We start from the raw sequence: 24,252 nt of genomic DNA on the forward strand, positions 1-24,252 counted from the left end.
CAGGACATCTATCAAAGCGTAGATCCAATCTTGACCTCCCCCAACAAAAAAAAAAAAGGGGGGTGGGGGGGGGGGCCCGGGGGTGTGGTGTGGGGGAGTAGGTCCAAATCCAATGGGGTGGAAATTTTGGTGAATAGTAAAGAGCCGCAAGTCCTCTGATTGCATTCAAGCTTCCACCGATATGGAGTGAGCTAAAAGGCAGAAAAAAAAAAAACACTTTTACTAGTACACTGAAAAAATGCAACTCATTGAAATAAATAAATGACTGCATACAAAAGAAAAATATCAATATTTTTTATACTTGGACAGTTGAAAAAAAAATTCTGTTAACAATAGTTTGGGTTTATTCTAAAAAAAAAAAAAAAAAAAAAAAAAAAAAAGAAAAAAGAAAGATAGGAAGTAGGTATATGTCATAGACATCTGAAAAAACTTGTAATTGAGGGTGGGCGCATGGCACCTATGGCAATGGGAGTGTGCGGCTGCCATGCATCTTGGTAGCAATCTTTTTCTCTTTTATATATATATATATATATATATAGCAAAAGTTTTTCTGATCTGCTAACCAGCTAAGAGATTTGCTGGTCTGGAATAATCACATACAAAAAATCTAAGTCGTTTATAACAATTCTCCATCTCATTACTTTTCCAACACGAAACATTTTTGTCTGTTTCCATCTTTTTCCTCGACCCTGAAGGCCTGATTGCCATGTTCAGAGTATTCAGCATTACTCCTCCTATGCTCGGAAGGCACCGCTAGCCAGTAAGATCACATTGATTTTTTTATGTTTATTTATGGATTCTTCCTTCTCCTCTCTTCTTCTTTGTTCTACTCTGTCTCGGTGTCTCCTCACCGGATTTTCTCCGGATCATTCAAAACCTAGAAAATTTGGGAAACCAGAAGTCTATTGGAGTTTGCTAATGGGAAGGGAAAACGTAGTCATTGTCAAAACATATTTCCTTTTTGTAGGTATCTACAAGTCCACTATAATCAGACTTTGGACCCTATGAGTTACCGTTCCATGAAAGAAATGGCAGCAAGTTACTTTGTAAAGATGAAGGCGGCTTGCCTTAAGCCGTACCCTCTTATATGCATTCTCTATAAGACATATGGTTATGGAAGTTGAAACCCTTGTCTCTCATTAGTCTTTAAAGAGAGAGAGAGAGAGAGATACCTTGCCGGCGACTACAAATCCTTGTTCAGTGATCGTCACAGATCAAAAACCCTCTCTCTCTCCGACTTTTCATGAAATGAATCCTTATTACCAACAAAAGTAGATCCAATGGTTCAAAAAACATCCCTCAAAATATTCTTATATGGGGTGACCGATCAGAAAACCTCATATATATATATATATATATATCAATAGGGTTAAATCCAATTATTTCACATGTTTACTTGAAAATGTACAATTTTTAACAATCACATAATTGTAAAACGTTTTTAAATTTATTTTGAAAATTGATTTTATCCCCACATTAAATAACCTTTTTGGGAATAAAGCAACTGTCAATCAAAGAAGATTATAATTTCTCACTTCAGGTTTCCAAAACTCCTTTCAGGATTTTACCCAATGCACGGGGATGTTACTTAAATTTCCACACGGTATTATACATGATTATTTTTTGGACATAAGGAAATCCCATAAAATAAGAGAATTGGAAAATAAAAACATTATTTTTCGTACAACTAGTTCGCATTTTCGTTCTTTAATTTCATTCAAATAACATAGGACAGAAGGGCTAACATGGGGTGGGTGTGTGTGTGTGTGAGAGAGAGAGAGCGTGCGTGTGGGTGTGTGTGCGTTCAGTGGGAGATCTCACGTCACGATCAAATTATCAAAAGATTGTTGATCTCCAGATCCTTCAAAGCTCCACAAAGAGATGATACCTAACGCAGATAACGTAAGAACAATGGCAAGGCAACCAATGAGTAGCATCCATCTCTCTCCATACCCATCCGAGCCTCTTCGAATATGTCCCTTCCCAGCAACGCCTGCCACCCCTTTCTCTGCGGATACACCAGTTGAAGAACTAAGAAAATACCCTCCAAGTGAATATGCATTTTCATGATGGAATCTATTCTTCCCATCATTGTCATCATCATCAGAAGAGAAGCAAATGGACCTGACTTCACTGCCTCGAATCGAAACAGAAGAACAGCCACTGCAAGCACTGTCCAGGGCGTCCAAGTCGAGAAGCCACCTTCCCTTCAACTTACCACTCTCGATCGTGACTCTTTTCTCCCCGAGTATCTCTTCCACCCCTAAATCGTTGTTCCTCACCTCACATCCTCCTCCACCCTCGGATGGGGGAAGGGGATGGGAATGCCGCTGCGGAAGAGAAGTGAGATCCCTGGGCGGCGTGTCACATCCTCCTCCACCCTCGGATGGGGGAAGGGGATGGAAATGCCTCTGCGGGAGAGAAGTGAGATCCCTGGGCGGCGTGTCCTTCAGCAACTCCAGAATGCTATTGGTCCAACCATTTCGGACCTGTGAGCGTTCTGGATTGGATTGCTTGAATGAGTTCCAATCCTGTTCCAGTTTCTTCAATTGCTGGTGCAGTTCCTCCCCACTTTCTTCTTTTTCTGATGATCTCTCCATGGCATCTTCTCTTTTTTTCTTCTGAAGTAGTGAATTTGATAGGATATGAAATGTTGGATTGGATGGAAAATAAAAACTTATAAAAGAGGAAGCAGTAATGTTGGCTGGGTTTATCTGTTTCTCCTTTTTGAAATTTGATTTGTCAGTGTCTAGGATTTCGGAACGACTCTTCCAGTCGTGGGATCGTGGGTTTGTTTGCTAACCACTTAAAACCTCCTGAGTTATTAATTCAGTAGGATTCATGGTTCTCTCTGAGATGGCGGAGCCGTTAATCTGTTCGGCACACAATTGTCATGTGGGCAGATTCATGTTGCCCACCCCAAGATAAAATTTGTGGATGGTGCTGATGACTATGCAAAATTATTCAAGTATGATTGTATGACTAACTCCATTACACTAATTTTGTAATACTACGTGCATATTTCAACTACAAATAAGTGCAGAATCACAACCCAATCCCCACATTAAAATAAATTAACACTTCTTCTCAGCTTCAATTGGCTGGAGTTGATATGTCCTCTATTATGCCTTTCCCATCCATGGCATCAAAGAAGAAGAAATTCTTGAGGGGATCACCTTTGCCTGATATTGCTTTAATGACCTCCTATTAATTCAGATGGACCAACATCAATTGCAAAAATTGAAAAGTAGCAAATAAAATTTGAATTTTTCCAGAATAGAGAATGACATGATTTCTGGCTGGTACCTGACCAAGAATTCCCCCAACGATTGCACAGACGGGAGGGTATTCACTTGTACCTGCCAGCAACAGTCTTTCTAGTAGACCATCTGGTATATGAGATTCATTCAATGACTGCATATTTTGTGAGGGGTGGATGGAATCAGAATATGAAGTTATATTTTATGTTGGAAGCAATCAAAATACAGCCAAACCACACACCTGTTCCTTGCAGAGTTCGTTCCTCATCTTCAAAACACTAGGGAGATCTGAAACTGAGACTTCACCATGATTACGGCCCTCGGACTCTTCAAGCCTTTCTATTACTGTAAAAAGTATGACAAAATGTAAATAAGTTGTTTCTCTGCATAATAGATAAAAAAGAGACATAAAAGAAAGATTCATATTGGACAGAAAAATGCAAGTCGCATCATTGATGGCCTACAGTAAGTATTAATTATATAAAAGTATCATTGCTATATTATATATAGAAGTAATATAATTCAAGCCTAGGGTGCCCAGGCGGAGGCACCCCTCCAATGCCTTTGTCGCATTGACAACTACGGTCATAACATCATAATTAAGAAGTATGGAAAGTACACACCTCTCATGGCATAGTAAAGCTTTGTCACTTTCTTCGGAAGTGATCTCCAAGGTGCTGCAACTGCTTCCTGAGAATAAGGGTAAGAATTATATACAATTCAGTGGCATACTGGCATGTTCTAGAAACACATGAAATATAGCTCCATGCCAAACATTACAGTTAGAGCACATTTTTCATGTAGGTTAGGCCCACAACTAAAATTGTTCCATGCTGGTAACCTTTCAGTGTTCAGTTACGTTCTTTGGAAAAGTCAGAAAAGCAAGACAAGTGGACCAACAGAAAGCAAACAAACTAAAGGCACTCACATATATTTTGTAACTTTGAGCATTATTCCTTGTATGTGTGAATACTTATGATACAGCAACTTTAAAAGAACAAAATGAACAAATGAATAATGAAAGACATGGGTAGAAATGTCAGAAAATATAAAAATGAATTTGTGTTGACAACGGACATGACTTTACTAGTTCAATGGCGAAACAAGAACTGTGTATTGCCAGACCCATTTAGTTGGGATGCAACTTGGTTGAGCTGAGTTGAGAGCAACTCAAAACTCTTGAATGGAAATGCTCAATGACATTGTGGGACCATGCACTTAACTATGGAAAACAATACCAAGGAAAAATTAAATCATTCAAATGAAATCTGGCAATCTGCTTGAATACCTCAAAACTTGGATATTGTAATTGGCATTCAATTGTATTATCAGGCTCAGCCTTTTTCTGCAAAAAGAATGTAGATCAACAATATGTGCCAGAAGGAAGAAGCTAGAAAAGCTGAAAATCCACCCTTACATGAATTCACGTAAGACACAATTACTTCAACATAAACTAATAAGCCAGCAGATAAGCTATAAAATTTTTAAACATTTAATGCATAGTGATTGGTACAAAAACTTAAAGATCCCTCCTAATAATTCTGAAAATCATTTGCAATGCAGCAATGCTCATCAGTTGTTAAACTGTTAAAAAGTGGCGACATGGATTATATTTCTCTAATCAGCTCTATTCCAAAGCCCTACAAGATTCAAGACCTAAGCTATACATGTCTTTCCTCACCACTTCTATGGTTATTTTGGAACTACTTCATGCTCTTTTACCTCCCCTTCAATTTGAAATAAATCAATCACTTCAATGTACTGCAGCATTCAAAGGCCTCCATAGCAAATATCCATGCCACCTCAGATGAGTTTCCTGCATCTTAACAAGAATAGAGGCAACACCAAGGTTTGCTCTAATTTGTTCATTTTTTATTTTATTTTTCTAGTCTTACCACTTGTCCACCACAACATCCTCATTTCAACCACATGAAGTTTGTTTAAAAAGTTTTTTCTTTACTGACCAACTTTCAGCCTCATATGTCATTGCTGATCTATAATCCTTCAAAACTTCCATTTGAGTTTTAAAGGGATATGTCGATCATACAACACTCCGGATGCACCCCTCCATTTCATCCACCCCATTCTAATTCTTTGTATGATATTATCTTCTATTTCTCCTTGTTTATTCATTATTGAATTTAGGTATCTAAAGTTATCACCTTGCAATAACTCCCTGTCATCAATTTTCACCAGTCCACTCTGTCCTATTGTCAATAAAGTAGTAAGTTACACATCATAACTCCCGATTCATGATAAGCTCTGAGAAAGCTATTTGAAGTGGTATCACCATGTTTAACAGAGGCCAAGGGATGTGCTAGTAAGGAGGAGTGATCTGATTCAGATTGAAGGAGCTAAAAGAGCTAGGGGAGGCCAAAAATGTCCATAGGAGAAGTAATGAGGAAAGACATGCATAGTTTATGTCTTGTCCCAAGTATGACCTTGAATAGACGATTGGAGGGCTACAATCCATGTAGCCGATTCCATTTAGTTGGGATAAGGCTTAATTGTTGCTGTTGTTGTTGTATCTCATTTTACCAATAAGATGTCACTCATGAAAAAATATAATATTTTTAAAGCAAGACATGATATGTAACATACTAATCAAAGACAAAAACCTAAATAAATCAACAGTTCAAAAATAGAGAAATATTGTGATAAACAAAATAACGGCTAAAAACAAAGCAAGCAGCTTCAAAAGTCTAAGCAACATTCTAAGGCCATTAAGAGGTCAGACTTGATACATCTTCTGTCTGCAGAATCTACATTACAATTAAGTTGGAGAAGGTAAATGCAGCCTTACCCTTCAAAAGAACAGTGGACGAGGCATGACCCAGGCCACTAAAGGCCAGGAATGCATCATAGTCTTTCTTTTAGCATAGATTAGAGTAATGCTGTATTTTTTTTTTTTTTTTTTACCTCTGGAAATGTAACTTTGAAGAAAAATGAAGTCTTGCCCTAAGTTATAATATACGTAACAATTTAGAACGAAAACCATAAATTTGTCAAAAACAACCAAAAAACACATGGCCAACAACTGAAAACAGAAGCAATACGAGAATATGAGCACCTGCATATAGTTATATTTCTGCAAATCAACAAATATTTCACCACATGCATCTCTACAATCCACAGTATAAAAACCAATCTGCTTAGATCTCCTCCGACATTTTTCATTAAGTGTCCTCTGAAACAGAATCATATAGTAAGAGCAAAGTAAGTGACATTTAAAAGTTGTTAATAGGAAACACAAAAGATAAACAAAATAAATTATTATAATCAAGAGAAAAAGAATATGACATTAGTTTTATTTATATGAACAAAGAAGAATGTAGGTTTTACTTTGATTGTAAACGAACAACAACTGACAACAACAGCATCAAACTTGTCATAGAAATCTTCATCAAAGCTCAACAAATCACCTGTAAGAATAAAAATTAGAATTTAACACATAGCAAATATAAAATTTGACAGCCAAATAATGGCATGCTATAAACACTGACTTTGAACATATCATCAAACACCAAAAGAAGACGCAATAGGTATGTAGAGACAAAGAGAGACGAGAAAAGGGGAGTTAATGAAAGAAAATAGAAAAAGGGGCTGGAAGTTAGTCAAAAACCACAGAAATTTAAGTCAAGAACAAAAAACACTAAAAAGTGCAGTTAGACTGCCAAACTGTGGGTTGTTGGTGTACGATGTCTTGTATTCCGTCATAGTTTAACCTAGAGAGTACTGGTGCAGCACCTCGACAGGCAGGACAGTGGTCCTGCTAGCCGGTTAGAAGGTTGTGGGGGTTGCAAGGGGGGCAGGAGGCCCCCTGCATAGCAGGGGGTGTAGGGGGACGCAGCCCTCGCTCGAATTTTTTATTTGAGGGCAATTGTGTACTATTTGGATTAGGGTTTTTCGCTATATATTTGTAGCGAGGGTTTCTTTCTCTATAATGCAAGCAATACTGAAAGGTGTTAGGACGAGCGCTGTAACCCTATTCTCCATTGATAGTGAAGCAAAATCTCATCTCACCAGGGATGTAGACAACCTTGCCAAACCTCGTAAAATCCGTATGTATTGTTTGTTCTTGTTTTTCCATTATCTTCTGCATCGTTTTAGGGTTGCGTTTCTATAAATTGGTATCAGAGCTCTACGTTTCTGTTTTCTAGGGTTTACTATCACGATGGCAGGGAAGGGATCGAATGTCAAATATGATATCGAGCGGTTCAATGGGAAGAACAATTTCACTCTTTGACGTCAAATGATGAAGGATCTTCTGATACAACAAGGTTTGGAGAAAACGTTGTCGGGGAAATCGAAGAAACATGCAAAAATTACTGACGAAGATTAGGAGGAGATGGAGGAAAAGGTGGTGAGTGCTATTCGATTGAATCTTTCTGATGATGTCCTACAATATGTTGTGGGTATCGAATCTACACCGCAGTTATGGGGCAAAACTTAAAAGCATCTACATGACGAAGTCCTTAACGAACAAGTTGTTCGTGAAGAAGCAATTGTATTCTCTATAGATGGAGGAATGTACGAATCTATTAAAGCATCTTAACATGTTCAATTAGATCGTAAGTAAACTTACAAACCTGGAGGTTAAGATCGATGATGAAGACAAGGCATTACTGTTGCTGTCGTCGCTCCCAGAATCATATGATCATCTACTAACGACTCTTTCGTACGAGAAGGAGACCCTTGAGATGGATGAAGTCGCAGCTGCCCTCATGTCCAATGATACAAGGAAGAAGACCAGTATCACGAAATCTCAAGGAGAAGGTCTTTTCAGAGGTAACAAGGAGCAGGAAAGAGGGAGATCAAATCAAAAGGGATCTGAGAAGAGTCGATCGAAATCAAAAGGGGCAAAGACAAAGGTTTCTTATTACTATTGCAAGAAGGAATGTCATCTGAAGAGAGAGTGCATGAAGAAGAAGGCGGACTTAAAGAAGAAAGGTGTAGATAAGGTATCTGAGGAAACTAGCGTGGCTGATAGTTCAGATGGAGATGTACTCTCTATATCATCAGGTAAGAATCAACCTTCTGATTCTTGGATTTTAGATTCTGGATGTTCATATCACATGTGTCCACATAAAGATTGGTTTGATACATATCAACCATATAAGGTGAGTGTCCTAATGGAGAATGATGCTGTATGCAAGACCATTGGGATAGGCACTATCAAAATCAAGATGTTTGATGGGATAGTAAGAACTTTAACAGATGTGAGACATGTATCCGAATTAAGGAAAAACTTAATATCTTTGGGGGCACTTGACTCAAATGGCTGCAAGTACATAGCAGAAGGTGGAGTTCTCAAAGTTATTAAGGCTGTTATGGTTGTCATGAAGGGACAGCTAACTGGAAACCTTTACACTCATAGGGAGCATAGTTACAGGTGGAGCATCTGTGACTACAGATGCAGGATTTGATACAAATGATACCTACCTGTGGCATATACAGTTAGGGCATATAAGAGAAAGAGGATTGATGGAGCTTCACAAAAGGAAATTGTTGAAGGGAGTGAAAACTTGTAAACTGAACTTTTGCAAGTATTGTGTGTTCGGGAAACAATGCAAGGTTAGTTTCAAAATTGCAAAACATAAAAGTAAAGGGTGCTTGATTATGTATATAGCGACGTATGGGGTCCTTCAACAACAAAATCAAAAGGTGAGACAGAATACTTCGTGACCTTTGTTAATGATTACTCAAGGAAAGTCTGGATCTACTTCATGAAGCATAAAAGTGAGGTGTTCACTAAATTTAAGGAATGGAATGCTGAGGTAGAAAGGAAGACAGGAAAGAAAATTAAGTACTTAAAAAAAAATAATGGAGGGGAGTACACATACAAGCCGTTTGCTAGAATCGTGCAAAACTGAAGGGATTACACGTCACTTCACGGTTCCAAAGACACCACAGCAAAATGGAGTAACTGAAAGGATGAACAAAACACTTCTAGAAAGAGCTCGGACTATAAGGTTGAATACAGGGTTGAGCAAGAGATTTTGGGCAGAAGCAGTGAATATATGATGTTTCCTCATCAACAGGTCTCCATCAAAGGCGATTGATTGTAAAATTCCCGAAGAGATATGGACAGGAAAACCAATAGATTATTCTATTCTAAAAATATTTGGTTGTCCAACCTATGCACATGTTGAGAGTGCGTAGCGTTATAAGTTAGACTCAAAGTCTAAGCAGTGCATTTTTCTTGGTTTTAAGAAAGGTGTAAAGGGATTCAAGTTGTGGGATCCAAGTTCACAGAAAGTTATGGTTAGCAGGGACGTGTTTGATAAGTCATATGGTGAAGTCAAAATGCAATTCACAAATAGTTGGTGAAAATAAAGAAGGTTCTACTATGCAGGTGGAGTTAGGTGAGTCAGAAACAATAAGAGAAAATGAGTCATCCAGTGACTTACCAGGACAACAGGAAGCAGTAGAAGTTCCCTATACTGTAACAAAGGGTAAAGGGAAGCGTACTCACAAAGCACCTGTGACATAAAGGTTTGAGGACATGGTTGTCTATGCCCTCACTGTAGGTACATGTGATCCATCTTCCTACCACGATGCTTTGAGTGATGCACAACATGATAAATGGATGGCAGCTATGATAGAGGAAATGGAGTCTCTGCAGAAGAATAAGACTTGGGAGATTGACGAAAAACCCAAAGGAAAAAAAATCATTGGGTGTAAATGGGTCTTTCGTAAGAAAGAGGCAGCATCTGAGAAGGAGCGTGAAAGGTATAAGGCCAGACTTGTAGCCAAGGGCTATGCACAGGAGGGGATAGACTACAATGAAATATTCTCTCCAGTGGTGAAACGCACTACAATCAGGGTATTACTTGCTTTGGTGGCCATGTATGATTTGGAGCTTGAACAGCTTGATGTGAAGACTGCATTTCTTCATGGAGATTTGGAGGAACAAATTTACATGGAGCAGCCTAAAGGTTTCAAGGTGCAGGGAAAGGAAGATCATGTTTGTCTACTTAAGAGGTCACTTTATGGTCTTAAGCAATCTCCTAGGCAGTGGTACAAGCATTGTGATTCCCACATGAGAAGTGAGTATGATAGTTGTGCTTATTATAAAGTGTTAAGTGATAATTCCATTATTTTGTTGATGCTTTATGTTGATGATATGCTCATCGCTGCAAAGAACAAACATGATATAGTCTCTTTGAAGTCTTTGTTGAGTGCTGAATTTAAGATGAAGGATCTTGGTGAAGCTAAGAAGATCCTTGGCATAGAAATCTTTAGAGATAGAAATACAGGTAAACTTTGGGTAACTCAGAAGAGGTATATTGAAAAGGTATTAGAGCGTTTCAATATGGAAAAGGCTAAGCCGGTTAACACTCCGTTAGCTAACCACTTCAAGTTATTTAAAAGGAAATGCCCTACAACACATGAGGAGGTGGAGTAGATGTCTCAGGTTCCTTATGCTAGCGCAGTTGGGAGTCTCATGCATGCTATGGTTTGTAGCAGGTCGGATTTGTCTCATGCAATCAGTATTGTTAGCAGATATATGAGTAATCGAGAGAAGAAGCATTGGAATGCAATTAAGTGGATCTTTAGATATTTGAACAAGACTAAAGATATATGTGATATGTTCAGTGGCAAGGGAAGTTCCACAGAATTGATAGGTTATGTTGATTCCGACTATACTGGTGATTTAAACAAGAGGAGGTCTACTATAGGGTATGTATTTACATTGGCTGGTGGATCTATATCATGGAGGGCGATGCTTCAGTCTACAATTGCATTGTCCACTACATAGGCAGAGTATATGACGGCAATTGAGACTGCCAAGGAAGGAGTCTGGTTGGATGGATTGGTTCGTGAGTTGGGGTTGGAGCAAGAAGGTACAGTGTTACATTGTAACAGTCAGAGTGCCATACATCTTGCAAAGAATCAGGTGTTTCATGAGCATATTGATGTGAGATTTTACAAGATCAGGGAGCTTGTGTCAAAAGGCAATATTCACTTGAGAAAAATTCATACAAACCTCAATCCTGCAGATATGTTTACCAAGCCAGTTACTACAGAGAAGTTCGAGTCCTATTTGGACTTGATTAATATTACTCATTGTTGAAGATGAGGGACGCATCAAATAGGTGCGGGTTTGTACCTCTAATGAGGTACGGGGATGAAGACGTCTATAGGTTATCTTTACAGAAGGCTCGACAGAATTCAAGCCAAGGTGGAGATTGTTGGTGTACGATGTCTTGTATTCCGTCACAGTTTAACCCAGAGAATACTGGTGCAGCACCTCGACAGGCAGGACAACGGTCCCGCTAGCCGGTTAGCGGGCTGTGGGCGCTCCCTACTCGAATTTTTTATTTGAGGGCAATTGTGTACTTTCCAGATTAGGGTTTTTCTCTATATATTTGTAGCGAGGGTTTCTTTTTCTGTAATGCAAGCAATACTGAGAGGTGTGAGGACGAGCGTTGTAACCCTATTCTCCATTGATAGTGAAGTAGAATCTCATCTCACCGGGGACGTAGGCAACCTAGCCGAACCTCGTAAAATCCGTGTGCATTGTTTATTCTTGTTTTTCCATTATCTTCTGCATCGTTTTAGGGTTGCGTTTCTACATGGGTAGTCAGCAAAAATTGTCGCACTAAAACTATTTTACAGAAACATGCTTATGGCAAGATTTGAAGTCAAGAACAAAAAACACTAAAAACTATTTTGCAGAATGTGCTCATGGAAAGACTTGAAGTCTATAACTCCACCACTATATGCTAATCCCCTAACCATCATAGCAGCCATGCTGCTTGTGCTTAAAGAACAATATTTATTTTACATATACTGTATATTAGAGAAAATTGTGTATTAATAAATCTAACTCTTCAAAGTGCTGGACTTGATGGTCATATTTTCAGGCCTCAATGCCAACCAACACCAACAGAGGGGCTAGAAGCTAGAACAGTCAAACATCAGAACATTTTGATAACATTTTAAACAAGCTTGTTGATTATATGCAAGTTTCGAAGGTTAAAAGTATATAAACCCACAGCTGGGTGGTTTGACTGTTCAAAAAATTAAAGCACAAACATATTAAGTACGAAACAACTAACCTTTTTCTACTGACACATGGACCATTGGATTGAAATCTCTTAAGGAATCACAACAAAGTTCAGCAAGAGAACGCCCACTGTACATTTTCTCATCAGGAGGAATTAAGAAGTTTGACGAAAGTGCTTCTTCTGTGACCAGCCTGTTATCCATCAGGGTCAAACTACCAATTCCAGCAAGAATAATATTCTTGCAAAACTGCAGCAATGATAAACAGCTCAATGAGTACCTAAAATACACAGTTTCAGAGTAAATAACATCAACAGCAAGTAAAGATAAATTTTTAGTATAAAAATTAGGAACGACAACATTGAGATCAATTTTGTATGTATTCTTTCAGACATTAAACGAACCACACCACACACAATTCAGAAATGATACTCCACTGTTTCTAAAGACATTGCCCCCCCCCCCCCCCCCCCATCTTCAACTCTAACCCCAACCCAACTCTCAGTCTCCCTGTAAATTTTCTCTAGAGATAAATTAATTTGTTATATATTTAATAAAGAGTAATACATTCATTATATTCTTGAACAGTATGTATATAATATTTAATAGATACCACATAATCTGCTTTAATGGTAATTTTTCCATAAAAGATGCAATAAAGTCCAATGATCTATTTTTTTAGTTCTGCAAAATTGAACTCTCAATTTCATATTTCTAATAGCATTCAAGCTAATAAACTCATATGCCATTTCGGTTCCTTAAGGACGTAGTTCACCATTCTAAGCTACCACATTCCCTTACAATGGTCACTCAAACTTGAAATTTAATCCAAAAGGTCAAAGAACAACATCAACAACAATAAGAATATGACATAAAGAAGTCAGAGAATAACCTCAACAACTACCCCTTTCATTCCACTAACCAATATATGGGATTTGCTTAACCTGTCAATGACAACGACGACATTAAGAACCGGCAAGGGGCAGATTTCAAATCGACCAACATAAAAAAGAAGAGAACTTACAAGACCATGATATAAACTAAAAAAGAAAAAGAGGATATAGCCGATATACCTCCTCTGCGCATCAACACCCCATACACGAATCTGGCGATCATACAAAGCAGTCTCTTGCTCCGTCAGCTCCTCGCCGTCCATTTTCAGCCTCAACCAGTTTGTACCCACGTGAACAGGAACACAGTCAAAGTTGAGGTTGTGCGGGAGAAGAAAGAAAAGGAAGTCGTTGTTGAAGTCAGTAGATAGACGATGAACACTGAAGTAAGAAAACCCTAAAACCCGCTTCGATTACTGGAGTGGTCAACACACTGGCAGAAAGCGAACCTTTAGATTGGCCCTCAATTTAACTGTCCCAAGTAAACCAAAGGGGAAGGGCCGAAGGGGCTCTTGCTGGGTGATCGGTTTCAACTTTGAGAGCTTTGTCCGTCAGTGAAGACCCTCAAGTAATTGCAGGGCTTTACAGGGATGAGGTTATGTTTGGAATGGGAGAAAACAAAAGAAAAGAAAATAAAAAAAATTTTAACCGTTCGGTCAAGGTTTTGTGCCTCTCGGCTAGTCTGCCCTCTGCCCTCTGGAATTGGAATAGTCAAAAGAGAATCTTTAAAGGTATTTTAAAAAAATATTATAATTTAAAAGAGTATTTATGAATATTTACATGAATTATTTCATTTGTTTGACTTTTTGATTAACAATAAAAGTTGCAACCCAAGTAAAAGTGAGAGAGAACACCTACCCGTTAGCATTTTCTTAAATCGTTTATAAAATAAGTTCACTAAACATCATTTTTTAAACAAAAACTCAAAATTCTGATTTTAACATAAATTATCAAAAACGTTATCAAACTAAGAAGTTAATATTCTTTTTCCCTTATTACCAAGAAAGGAAGATTCTTGCCTGCTAAATGTGGGAATTATCATTTGATGATACCTTAAAACCAAATGATCGTTGCGAGATTGTTTTGCATGTACATCACAACACATTAGTATTACTTTTAGACCTGCTGAAGGTGTAGGTAACCAACCTTATTATAAGAAAACCATATAATATTATTATTGCATTAACAAATCACAGTCATTGATCATGATGAATTATTCGCAATGTACGAAAGACAATGTAAGATTACGGAGCTTAATTACCAAGCATTTGATCGTTTTCACTTTTTGAGTTGGTCTTCGCCTTCATCTTCCTCACTAGTTGTTGTATTTGTATGGTGACGATTAATCCATGGACACAAGTCAGGAAGTGAAGAATGAGCCCATCCTTTCTCCTTTCATCTTCGTTTTATAAACAAAGCCAACGGAAGTGAATGGGTCCCGCTCCATTACCCAGAAGTTGGAGAGTCTATCTAGAACTACGAGAGATTTATCAAGTGTTTCAGTTTTCCTGGCCTAGTGATATAAATAATAAAGGGTGACCCATAAATAAATTAGGGCAGGGGAAAGGATTTAGTTTTCGGATGCTGATATGAGAAATCGTTCGTAAGCAGATAGAATTCCTTAGCCATTGCTTCTTTAATAACGTTTTGCTCTGAAAAAACCAAACGAAAACGAAATCGAAAGGAGTATTGATCAGAGTCCCCAACCCGGGTTTACGTTCCAAAATCCAAACCGAGTTACTTCTCAGGTTTTCTCTGGTTTTGGAACCTAGCCCCCTACTCCCTTCCTTCTCCGTCCCCGTTCTCAATCGATTTCAGCAGCGGCTGGCAATTCTCCATCTAAGGGTATTGAGCCCCCTGCCCCCTTCCTCTTCTTCCTCTCTGTTCCCGTTGATTGCTGCGGCGTGTCTCTTCTTTGTAAGTCCCTCCCTCTTTGCCGTAATTTTCCATGTTTTAGATATTAGTTTGCGATGGTGGTGGGAATGTGGTGGGTAACACGAATTCCAGTTGGTTGCTGCCATCCCATATAATAGGGAATTTAATACAATCAATTCCAGTTGGTTTTACATAGATCGGTGACATTGACTCCCACGTGCTTTTGCGACAACTACGGTGAATTCTCTCTCTCACTCTGTCTGATTTTATTTGAATAGCGAAGGGATCTTGAGTTCTAGATCGCAAGCAGTGGTGGTAGTCTGGTAGCTTCTAGCAATAGATCCAGACTCTTAGTTGCAGCAATGGGAAGCACCGACAAAGGTACTCTTTTTCTCTCTCCCCTAAATCAGTTGTTTGATTGAGATCTGCAAAGCATAAACCTAACTTTCTTGCTCTTGATCCGTCTAGAAGCCGCGGTCGATTCATTTTTGTTAAACAAAACAGCAAAGATCTTCGTCGCCGGCCACCGTGGCCTCGTCGGGTCTGCCATTGTCCGTAAACTTGAAGAGTTTGGATTCAACAATCTTGTTCTCAGATCTCACCGGGACCTCGACCTTACCAGACAATCCGATGTTGAAGCCTTTTTCGCCCTTGAGAAACCCCAATTTGTAATCCTCGCTGCGGCCAAAGTCGGTGGCATTCATGCCAATAATACGTATCCTGCCGATTTCATTGGCATTAACCTCCAAATCCAAACCAACATCATTGATGCTTCATATCGCAATGGCGTTGAGAAGCTTATTTTCCTCGGCTCTTCCTGCATTTATCCCAAATTCGCTCCACAGCCGATAACAGAGGATGCCCTGCTCACTGGATTACTAGAGCCCACGAATGAGTGGTATGCAGTGGCAAAGATAGCCGGAATCAAGATGTGTCAGGCCTATCGATTGCAGTATGGTTGGGATGCAATCTCTGGGATGCCCACCAATTTGTATGGGCCAAACGACAATTTTCATCCCGAGAATTCACATGTTCTTCCGGCTTTGATCAGGCGATTCCATGAGGCGAAGGTTTCAGATGCTAAAGAGGTGGTGGTGTGGGGCACTGGCTCCCCATTGAGGGAATTCCTCCATGTGGATGATCTGGCTGATGCTGTGGTCTTTTTGATGGACAAGTATAGTGGGTTGGGTCATGTTAATGTGGGAAGTGGGAAGGAGGTAACCATCAAGGAACTTGCGGAGTTGGTTAAAGAGGTGGTTGGTTTCCAGGGAGATCTTGTTTGGGATTCTACAAAGCCTGATGGGACTCCAAGAAAGCTCATGGACAGTTCGAAGCTCGCCAAATTGGGATGGGCACCAAAAATTTCTCTCCGGGATGGTCTCGTCGATACCTACAAGTGGTACTTGGAGAATGTCAAATGATGATTAAGCTTCAGGTGACCTCCTCATGTGTTTTTCTATGTGCTATTAGTGAATCTTTTGTTTCTTCAGTGTGTTTGTCCACACATTTATATGGGATTATTCAAGTTTAAGATATAGTTGGGATCGCTGTTTTATCGACTGAATTTCCTCTCTCTATCTCTCTCTTTCTGGTTTGGCGGGTGGGAAAGAAGATATGGGAGGGTGGAGAATGAGTATAGAAATGGCTAGAATCAGAGATGTCTTTTACTTATTCAAGTCATGAATCACTGTTTTTCTTCTCATTTATGGTTGAACAATTGGATTTCAATCAAAAGAAATTTGATTGTAGCAGGTCAGGAAAGTCATCTTAGACATTGCATCCTCTTTTGGGATGATGCTGGTGTTTACCTGTGTGCCTTTACTACTTCTATCTGATCAAAGACCAGCCCTGCTAAACTTTTAGCCATTGAATTTTAGTGTAATTATAGGTTATGCTAACAACTTTCTTTTGTAGAAAAGCTTAACACTTCATATATATTCTGGTTTCATAAGTCATTGGCAATAAAATATTTCTCTACCTTGGGCTGGTTTGTTGCCTGGGAAGATACGATTTTATTCTGTTGGGGTTAAAATCTTTGAACCCTAACAATTATCAGCTTTTTGGTCTTAAGTCTGGTGTGAATCTTGAGCTGTAATTGAGTATGGATTTGAATCTCTTGTTAATGCAACAAATAAACCATAGCAACAAAAGCAGTGATGGTCTAGGCCATGAAGCAGTGATGGTCTTACACTCTTACCTGAAGTTCTACCCATAAAAATGGTCTTACCTGAAGGACTGGGCCAGCAAGCGAGAAGGTTTGAGTCCTAAAAATGGAAAATCTGGAGTATATCCAAAGTAGAAAGAGAGAGATCTGGAAATAAGTTTGGTTTTCCAACTTCCAAGTATGGGAAAAATATGTACATGCCGGAGCTCTTGTGCTCTCACCTCGCTAATCATTTTGCTCCCCACTATTTACGAACGGTGCGGCACCCCACACCCCCCCCCCTCGCTTTTCCTGTGCCGCCATTTGGTTGGTGATGCAGATTCATGGCTGGACCAGCTTTACAGGTCTGCAGGTTGTCAGAGTCTGGTCTGATTTGAGAATTGGGTCTAAGTAGGATATATCTCAAGATTTTATTAATTTATATTTTTTCAAAATTCTTTGTAATTTTCAAGGGCAAGAGAGATAACTTATCTTGTGGCTACTATACCAGCGTCTGAACCAATGGGTGAGTGCATCCACCAAAGACCACACAGGGGGCAGGGGATCTTTTCACAGGTTTCTGTGAAAATGCGTAAGGAACAGATTACTAGATCAGTGTGGAAATAAAAAATAAAAAGAACAAAGTAATGTGGACAGAAATAGGATTTCTTTTATTCAGGAACATAATTTTAAAAATTGGATTGAATCAGTCAGCTCGCCTGGATTGGGAAAATTGAAGGGAAAAGAAAACAGAGAGTAACTCTTTAGATCCCTCTCTCTGGGGGATTGAGTAGGCAGGGTAACGTCTCAGGCAGAACTTCCTCAGGACTACGGCGGTTCGTTCGATCTTCCTCACTTCAACATTTGTGGTTGGTGTTTGCAAGGCCGTTTTCGGCGTCCTTATCGAGCCCTTTTGCGGATCTCTTTCATTAAGATTTTTCCTTACTATTCGTCCTTTCGCCGTCTTCTTCTCCCACTCTGTTGGGTCGACCTGTTTATTCGTTCTTTCTCTTCTTCTCTTAACCCGATCCTTCCCATCCCGTGCTGCCTTTCTTTCCTTCTTTTGAGAGTTATTCTCATATTTTCCTCTCTTTACTTGTAATTTTTATCCTTGAGTGACCCTTTTCCGCCTCTTTCATTCTCATTCTTTCTCTGCTGCCTCCATTTTTCTGGACCTGGTATTTTGGTTTTCCCTACCGTATGTCCGATGGTCCAGCGGCCTTGAATGCGTTATGTGCATGAAGTGGGGAATGTTAGAGGATGTGGCGGTAGGTGCTTATTAGTCATATTAGTTATTTGAAAGTTATTTTCATATTAATTATTATGTGGTTATTAGTAATGGAGGAGATAAATATTATATGGGAAGTGTTTTACGTGGGTAAGAGTTATTATTCAAAATTATAATTACTTGTATTACTTATTTAATTACAGATAATCTTGAATGAAGATAGATTTTCGAACCAGATGCTAGTTTCCTAATTTATCTCTTCATTCTTCCTTTATTTTCTCTTTTATCTTTCTTTTTCTCCCTATTTTTTCTCATCGCCCCTTATATGTACATAACAAGTGGTATCAGGTGGAGTAGAATCTTAATAAGATTCATGATCTTCAAACGAATAATTTGGTCTTATTTGATCAAATCCTAAAAAAAATGATAGCATTGTCCGAGAAACTCGACTCCACAATTGCATCAGTGCATCCAGAGCAGCCAAGAAGGAAGAAGGAAGAGAAGAAGAAGATAAAGGTGATGAAAAAGAAGAAGCCAAAACAGAAGAAGAAGAATAATAAGGGGGAAGTATCATTTACCATTTTCTTAAATGAGATGTCTGTTTCTACAACTAGATATGTATGCCAAGAAGTGACTGTTATTATTGAGGTTTTCCTTATTAAGGTTTGGAATCGTGGTAGACCCTTATTTTGCCTTAATTCCATTGCCCTTGAGGACAAGAACAATTCCATGGGACATACAATGTTATGTGCATAAAGTGGCGTATGCTAGAGGATGTGGCGGTAGGTGCTTGTTAGTTATTTGAAAGTTATTTTCATATTAATTATTTTATATTTATTAATAGTTATGGAGGAGTTAAATATTATGTGAGAAGTGTTGTACATGGATAGGAGTTATTATTTAAAATTATAACTACTTGTATTACCTATTTAATTGCTAATAATATTGAATGAAGATAGACTTTCGAATTAAACAAAACTCTACGTCTTAAGATAGGCTTCTTTATCGAGGCTTCGTCCGTAAAGTCATCCCATTTTTCCTAATTTATCTCCTCATTCTTCCTTTATTTTCTCTTTTCCTTTCTTTTTCCTAATTTTTCTCATCGCCCCTTGTGTGCACGCAACAGAATGGTTTTCCAGTGGACGGAAGCTGGAAGTTCTTAATTTTTTTGTCTGGTTGTCTTTTCACCTAAGTCACAAGGTGGACCTTCTCTGCTGCATGACTTTTGGGTTATCCAATGCATGCTCTCCTTGCTTAGCTGTTGGGTCCTGTCTTTTGCCACGGGGATAACTTTACTGTTTCACTTTATTATTTTGTTTAGTCAGGCATAATCTTTTTCTCCTCCCCCATCTCCACCTGGACGTCATGCAGAGGCTCTTTTGTTTGAATTTCTGCTTTCTAGACATCTACCTCCTAAATTGAGAAAACCTTTCCTTCTCCCTTCAATTCTTGGACCCCACGAAACTACTTGGCCTCCTTTTGAGGCGGTGGGGGTTGGCCGGAGACACCTTAAGTGACCATGAAAATCCTATCGCTCAACTGCCGGGGATTTGGACGTACAGCAGTTAGAAGGGAATTAAGCTCTATTGTAAGGAGACATAGACCTGACGTTCTATTCCTCTCTGAAATTAAATTGGTTTCTTGCCCCCTCACTACTATTTGCAGACGACTTGGTATGAGCTCGTATCATCTCACTCTTGCTAATCAATCGAAGGGGAGGATTATTACTTTTATGGTCTTCTAACATTTCACTGGAGCTACTGTGGAACACCGAATGGTGTATGCATATGGTGGTTACTCCAGTGAATGGTCTTCCTCCTTATTTTCTTACTACAATTCATTTACATCACTTGGGGGCCATTAGGAATAGGCAATGGAATTCCTTCCGACAACTTCTTCCTTTTATCTCCCTTCCTTGGGTATTGGCTGGTGATTAGAATTCTATTCTATATCCATCGGAGAAGATAGGAGGTCGACCTTGCTCTATTTCCTAGATTCAACCTTTTATTGATTTTGTTAATGATGCAGCTCTCCTCAATCTACCCTTCAAGGGGCCGCCTTTCACTTGGGATAATTGACAAAGGGATGAACCGTATAGAGGAAAGACTTGATCGCTTTCTTAGTGATTGGCTTGCTTTACATCCTTCTACCTCTGTTCTGCATGAACCTGTTGCGGCATCTGATCATAAAGCCATTCTTCTCATTGAAGATGCCACAAAAGGATTTAGGTGCCATCCTTTTAGATTCGAGAACTTTTTGGCTTCTGGAATCGACATTCCCCACTGTTGTACAACAAACTTGGAGCCAAGAGGAAAGTGGATCAGCTTCCTATAAACTATCACTCAAATTAAGGAAGCCGGGTACTAAACGTCGGTGGTGGAATAAAAATGTTGTTGGCAATCTCTCAGAAAATTAATCTTCTACGGTCTGAATTGGGAAATTTACAATCCTTCCCTTGTGGACAGCGAAATTCAAGTTGGTTTGTTGAGGAACGACGTCTTCAGGCTGCTCTCACTGAATCACTTGCTCAAGCAGAACTACTTTGGGCTCAAAAATCGAGGTTACAATGGGTGAGAGAAGGCAATGCTAACACCTGATTCTTTCACCTATCGACGATTAAGCGAAGGGTTCGGAATCACATTCTTTCCCTCAATCATCAGGGTTTGAATATTACCTCAGAACCTCTTATTGGTGAAGTTATCTAATCGCATTTTCTGCAAATATATTCCTCCTCCCATAATATTATTGAAGACACCTATTTTAATTACATTCGCAATCGGGTTTCTGGAGAGGATAATGATAAACTCATGGAACCAGTAACTGATGCAGAGATTTTGAGTGTCGTTAAAAGCATGCCTGCTTCTAAATCACCTGGGCCCGATGGTTTCTCCGGTGGTTTCTTTCACTCAACCTGGAATATTATTGGAGCTGAAGTAACTGCGGCTATCGGAGCCTTTTTCTCTTCTGGGACTTTTGCGCGGAAGCTGAATGATACTTACATCACTCTTATCCCAAAGGTACAACACCCCTCTTCTATCAATGATTTTCGCTCCATTAGTTTGTGCAACTTCACTTGCATGATTATTTCGAAAATTATCACTAGAAGGTTAAGGGGGATTTTGCATAAAATTAGCTGCTTCAATCAGAATGGTTTTATCAAGGGTAGACACATCTAAGATAATGTGTTATTATGTCATGAACTCCTTCATTGCATCAATAAGAAAAAGAAGGGAAAATGTGGATGGATGTCTGTTAAACTGGATATGAACAAAGCATATGATAGGCTGGAATGGGCCTTTCTGCGAATAACTCTTGAGGCCTATGGTTTTCATGCTGAATGGATTAGAAGAGTGATGTTTTGTGTTGAATTGGTGTCTATTTCTGTTCTTCTCAATGGCTCTCCTCTATCTCCATTTGTTCCTACAAGAGGTCTTCGGCAAGGGGATCCTCTCTCCCCATACCTGTTTGTGCTTTGTGCTGAAGTCCTCTCTTCTCACCTTCTCCATGCTCAAAATCTGAAATCCAATCACGATATTCACATTGGTAGGGGCTGTGTACCCATTACACATATGGCTTTTGTGGATGATCTGATTCTGTTTGGTCAGGCTAGTAGAGGTGAAGCCCGAGCCTTTAACAGAATTATTCAACAATATTGTCATTATTCAGGCCAATGCATTAACATCCTCAAATCTAAAGCTCAATTCGGCCCTAATGTTCCCAATTCACTTAAACGAGAATTATTTGATTTTTTTCATATATCTCCAACTTCTCGTTTGGATTGGTATCTGGGAATTTCCTTATACTAGGAAGAGGATCAATAAGGATCAGTGCTCTGAGTTTTTGGCCTGTGTCAATTCTTGACTCAGCCATTGGAAATCTAAGTTCCTTACTGTGGCGGGTAGACATACTTTGATTCAATGTACGTTATCATCTCTCCCGCAACACTACATGTCCTGTTTTAAACTTCCTGTGGCAGTCTTGTCTAAGTTGGATGCTGCAAGCCGTAGTTTCTTTTGGTCCTGTGGGAAAAAGAAATTGGTCCCAACCGTAAATTGGAAAACCATTTGCTATTCGAAGTCTTCTAATGGCCTGAATCTAAAGTTCTCTTCCTCGATGAATATGGCTCTACTTTGTAAGAAGGCATGGGAGCTTTTGCAACCATCACTGTCATTATGGGGACAAACTATGAAGGCTAAGTACTTTCCCAGATGCTCCTTTCTCAAGGCCTTTTGCCCTGCCACTGCCTCTTGGGGATGGAGGTCCATCTTCAAATGCAAGGAGCTTCCCTTAAAGGTATTTTTTTTATCAAATTGGTTTTGGGCTGGATGTTGATCCTCGGTTGGACTTTTGGATCCCTGGAATCAAACCATCTGCTGCTCCATTTCCCCTTCACTTCCAATCCCCTACGAAGGTTGCAGAGTTGATAGATCATTCAACTATGACTTGGATTTCTTCGGTTTTTTATCATTAGTGGCCACTGGATATTGCTGAAATCATTCTTTTAATCCCTTTATCTAGCTTTGCTCCAGATGATCGTATTATTTGGGCACCAACAGCATCTGGGAAGTTCTCTATGGCTTCAGCCTATAGACTTGCTTATGATATAGCACAAGAAAAAAATCCTTTGTGGCAGAAATTATGGCACGTTCCAACCGCCCCAAAAATAAAGTTTACTCTGTGGAAACTTATGCACAATAGACTACCTCTCCCCTCATTACTTAATGATTGGGGAATGCATTTGTTGGATATCTGCCATTTTGTACTCAACATTCAGCCCAGGTTGACCACATTTTTCTTAATTGCCCTTGGCCGAAAGCTTTATGCCAGGCAAATGGTTTTGGCTCAATTCTGATGAGTCATTTGACCATTTCATCAATGGTTACTTATATTTTGCAATCAAAGACTATGACACAGCAGTCTTGTTGGTGAGAAGCTCTTATGGCTACTACAATTTGGCTGATTTGGTTATCTTACAATGATCTTGTTCATTGGCATTCCTTGCCAGATTGTTGAAGTATTCAATCAAAGTATTTATTAATGGCCAAGGAATTTTTGCAAGTGAGGAACACCAATCCAAGACATACTAATATTATTAACATTAAATGGTGTCCTACTGGAGATATGGTGAAAGTTAATATTGATGGTGCTGCCATGGTGCTCCAGGCCAAGCTAGTGCATGTGGAGTCTTCAAAAACTCTATGGGGAGGTTCATTCTGGCTTTTGCTACATATTCTGAAACAACGTTTTCTATTGTGGCTGAAGCATGTGCTGCCCGGCTTGCTTTGTGTATTGCTTTGTCCAAGGGCTACCGCAACATCGTGGTGGAAGGCGATAACCTTCTCATCATTGAGATCTTGCTAAGAAAGACTGAATCCATTCCTTAGCGCATAAGACCAATCATGGACGACTGCCTTCAGCTATTATCTCTCTTTGATCATATTTCTTTTCTTCATACTTACAGATAAGGAAATGCTGTCGTCGATTTCTTGGCTGCCTATGCTGTCAACTCTAAGTTGTTTGGTTTCTGGGAGTCTTCTCCCCCTTCGATTGTCTCCTCTTCTTTCTTTTGACTTTTGCGGTGTCGCTACCCCGCATATTGTATCTTCCTTAGTTTGTTAATAAAGTGCTTCTTATCAAAAAAAAAAAAAATGCCTGGATTGGATTGATATCGGCTGACATTGATCTTTCGATTGTAATCGATCCACTAAAAGGCATAAAAGGGTAAAGTGGCCCAATATATCAATTTTTCTGTTTTTTAAACAAGGGTAGCTGCATCCGATCTAGTCTATTCCTGACTGGTACCAATCTGATATGGATTGGTATTAGTTGAGAGTTGAGACCGAT

The 24,252-nt window shown here is 39.3% G+C and overlaps 2 protein-coding genes and 1 long non-coding RNA gene across 8 annotated transcripts; 2 read left to right on the forward strand and 1 right to left on the reverse strand.

Annotated features, from left to right (window-relative positions):
* Window positions 1-2,930: 2,930 nt before the first annotated feature.
* LOC122080657 (SUMO-activating enzyme subunit 1B-1-like) lies at window positions 2,931-13,773 on the reverse strand. 3 transcript variants are annotated; one of them, XM_042647466.1, is made up of 11 exons: window positions 13,612-13,767; window positions 13,346-13,441; window positions 13,165-13,216; window positions 12,326-12,521; window positions 6,603-6,682; window positions 6,331-6,447; window positions 4,549-4,605; window positions 3,884-3,950; window positions 3,502-3,605; window positions 3,307-3,414; window positions 2,931-3,204 (listed from the first exon to the last, which is right to left on the reverse strand). In XM_042647466.1, the coding sequence occupies exons 2-11, from the start codon at window positions 13,426-13,428 to the stop codon at window positions 3,094-3,096; spliced, it is 975 nt and encodes a 324-aa protein (XP_042503400.1). In that variant the 5' UTR covers window positions 13,429-13,441; window positions 13,612-13,767; the 3' UTR covers window positions 2,931-3,093. The 3 variants fall into 3 exon arrangements, with proteins under 3 accessions (XP_042503400.1, XP_042503399.1, XP_042503401.1); XM_042647465.1 differs by having other exon boundaries at window positions 13,346-13,770; XM_042647467.1 differs by lacking the exon at window positions 6,331-6,447 and having other exon boundaries at window positions 13,346-13,773.
* A 923-nt stretch (window positions 13,774-14,696) lies between these two features.
* LOC122082613 (putative GDP-L-fucose synthase 2) lies at window positions 14,697-16,601 on the forward strand. Of its 4 annotated transcripts, none has more exons than XM_042650297.1 (3): window positions 14,697-15,079; window positions 15,316-15,418; window positions 15,509-16,601. In XM_042650297.1, exons 2-3 carry the CDS (start codon window positions 15,400-15,402, stop codon window positions 16,456-16,458), a joined length of 969 nt encoding a protein of 322 aa, XP_042506231.1. In that variant the 5' UTR covers window positions 14,697-15,079; window positions 15,316-15,399; the 3' UTR covers window positions 16,459-16,601. The 4 variants fall into 4 exon arrangements, with proteins under 4 accessions (XP_042506231.1, XP_042506229.1, XP_042506232.1 ...); XM_042650295.1 differs by having other exon boundaries at window positions 14,698-15,079; window positions 15,506-16,601; XM_042650298.1 differs by lacking the exon at window positions 14,697-15,079 and adding an exon at window positions 15,096-15,237.
* A 2,907-nt stretch (window positions 16,602-19,508) lies between these two features.
* LOC122081176 lies at window positions 19,509-24,057 on the forward strand. Its single transcript, XR_006141030.1, has 2 exons — window positions 19,509-21,425; window positions 22,938-24,057. It is a non-coding gene; the product is annotated as an uncharacterized LOC122081176 (long non-coding RNA).
* Window positions 24,058-24,252: the final 195 nt, after the last annotated feature.

The sequence above is a fragment of the Macadamia integrifolia genome, chromosome 6, assembly GCF_013358625.1.
Source record: "Macadamia integrifolia cultivar HAES 741 chromosome 6, SCU_Mint_v3, whole genome shotgun sequence".
Lineage (NCBI taxonomy): Eukaryota > Viridiplantae > Streptophyta > Magnoliopsida > Proteales > Proteaceae > Macadamia > Macadamia integrifolia.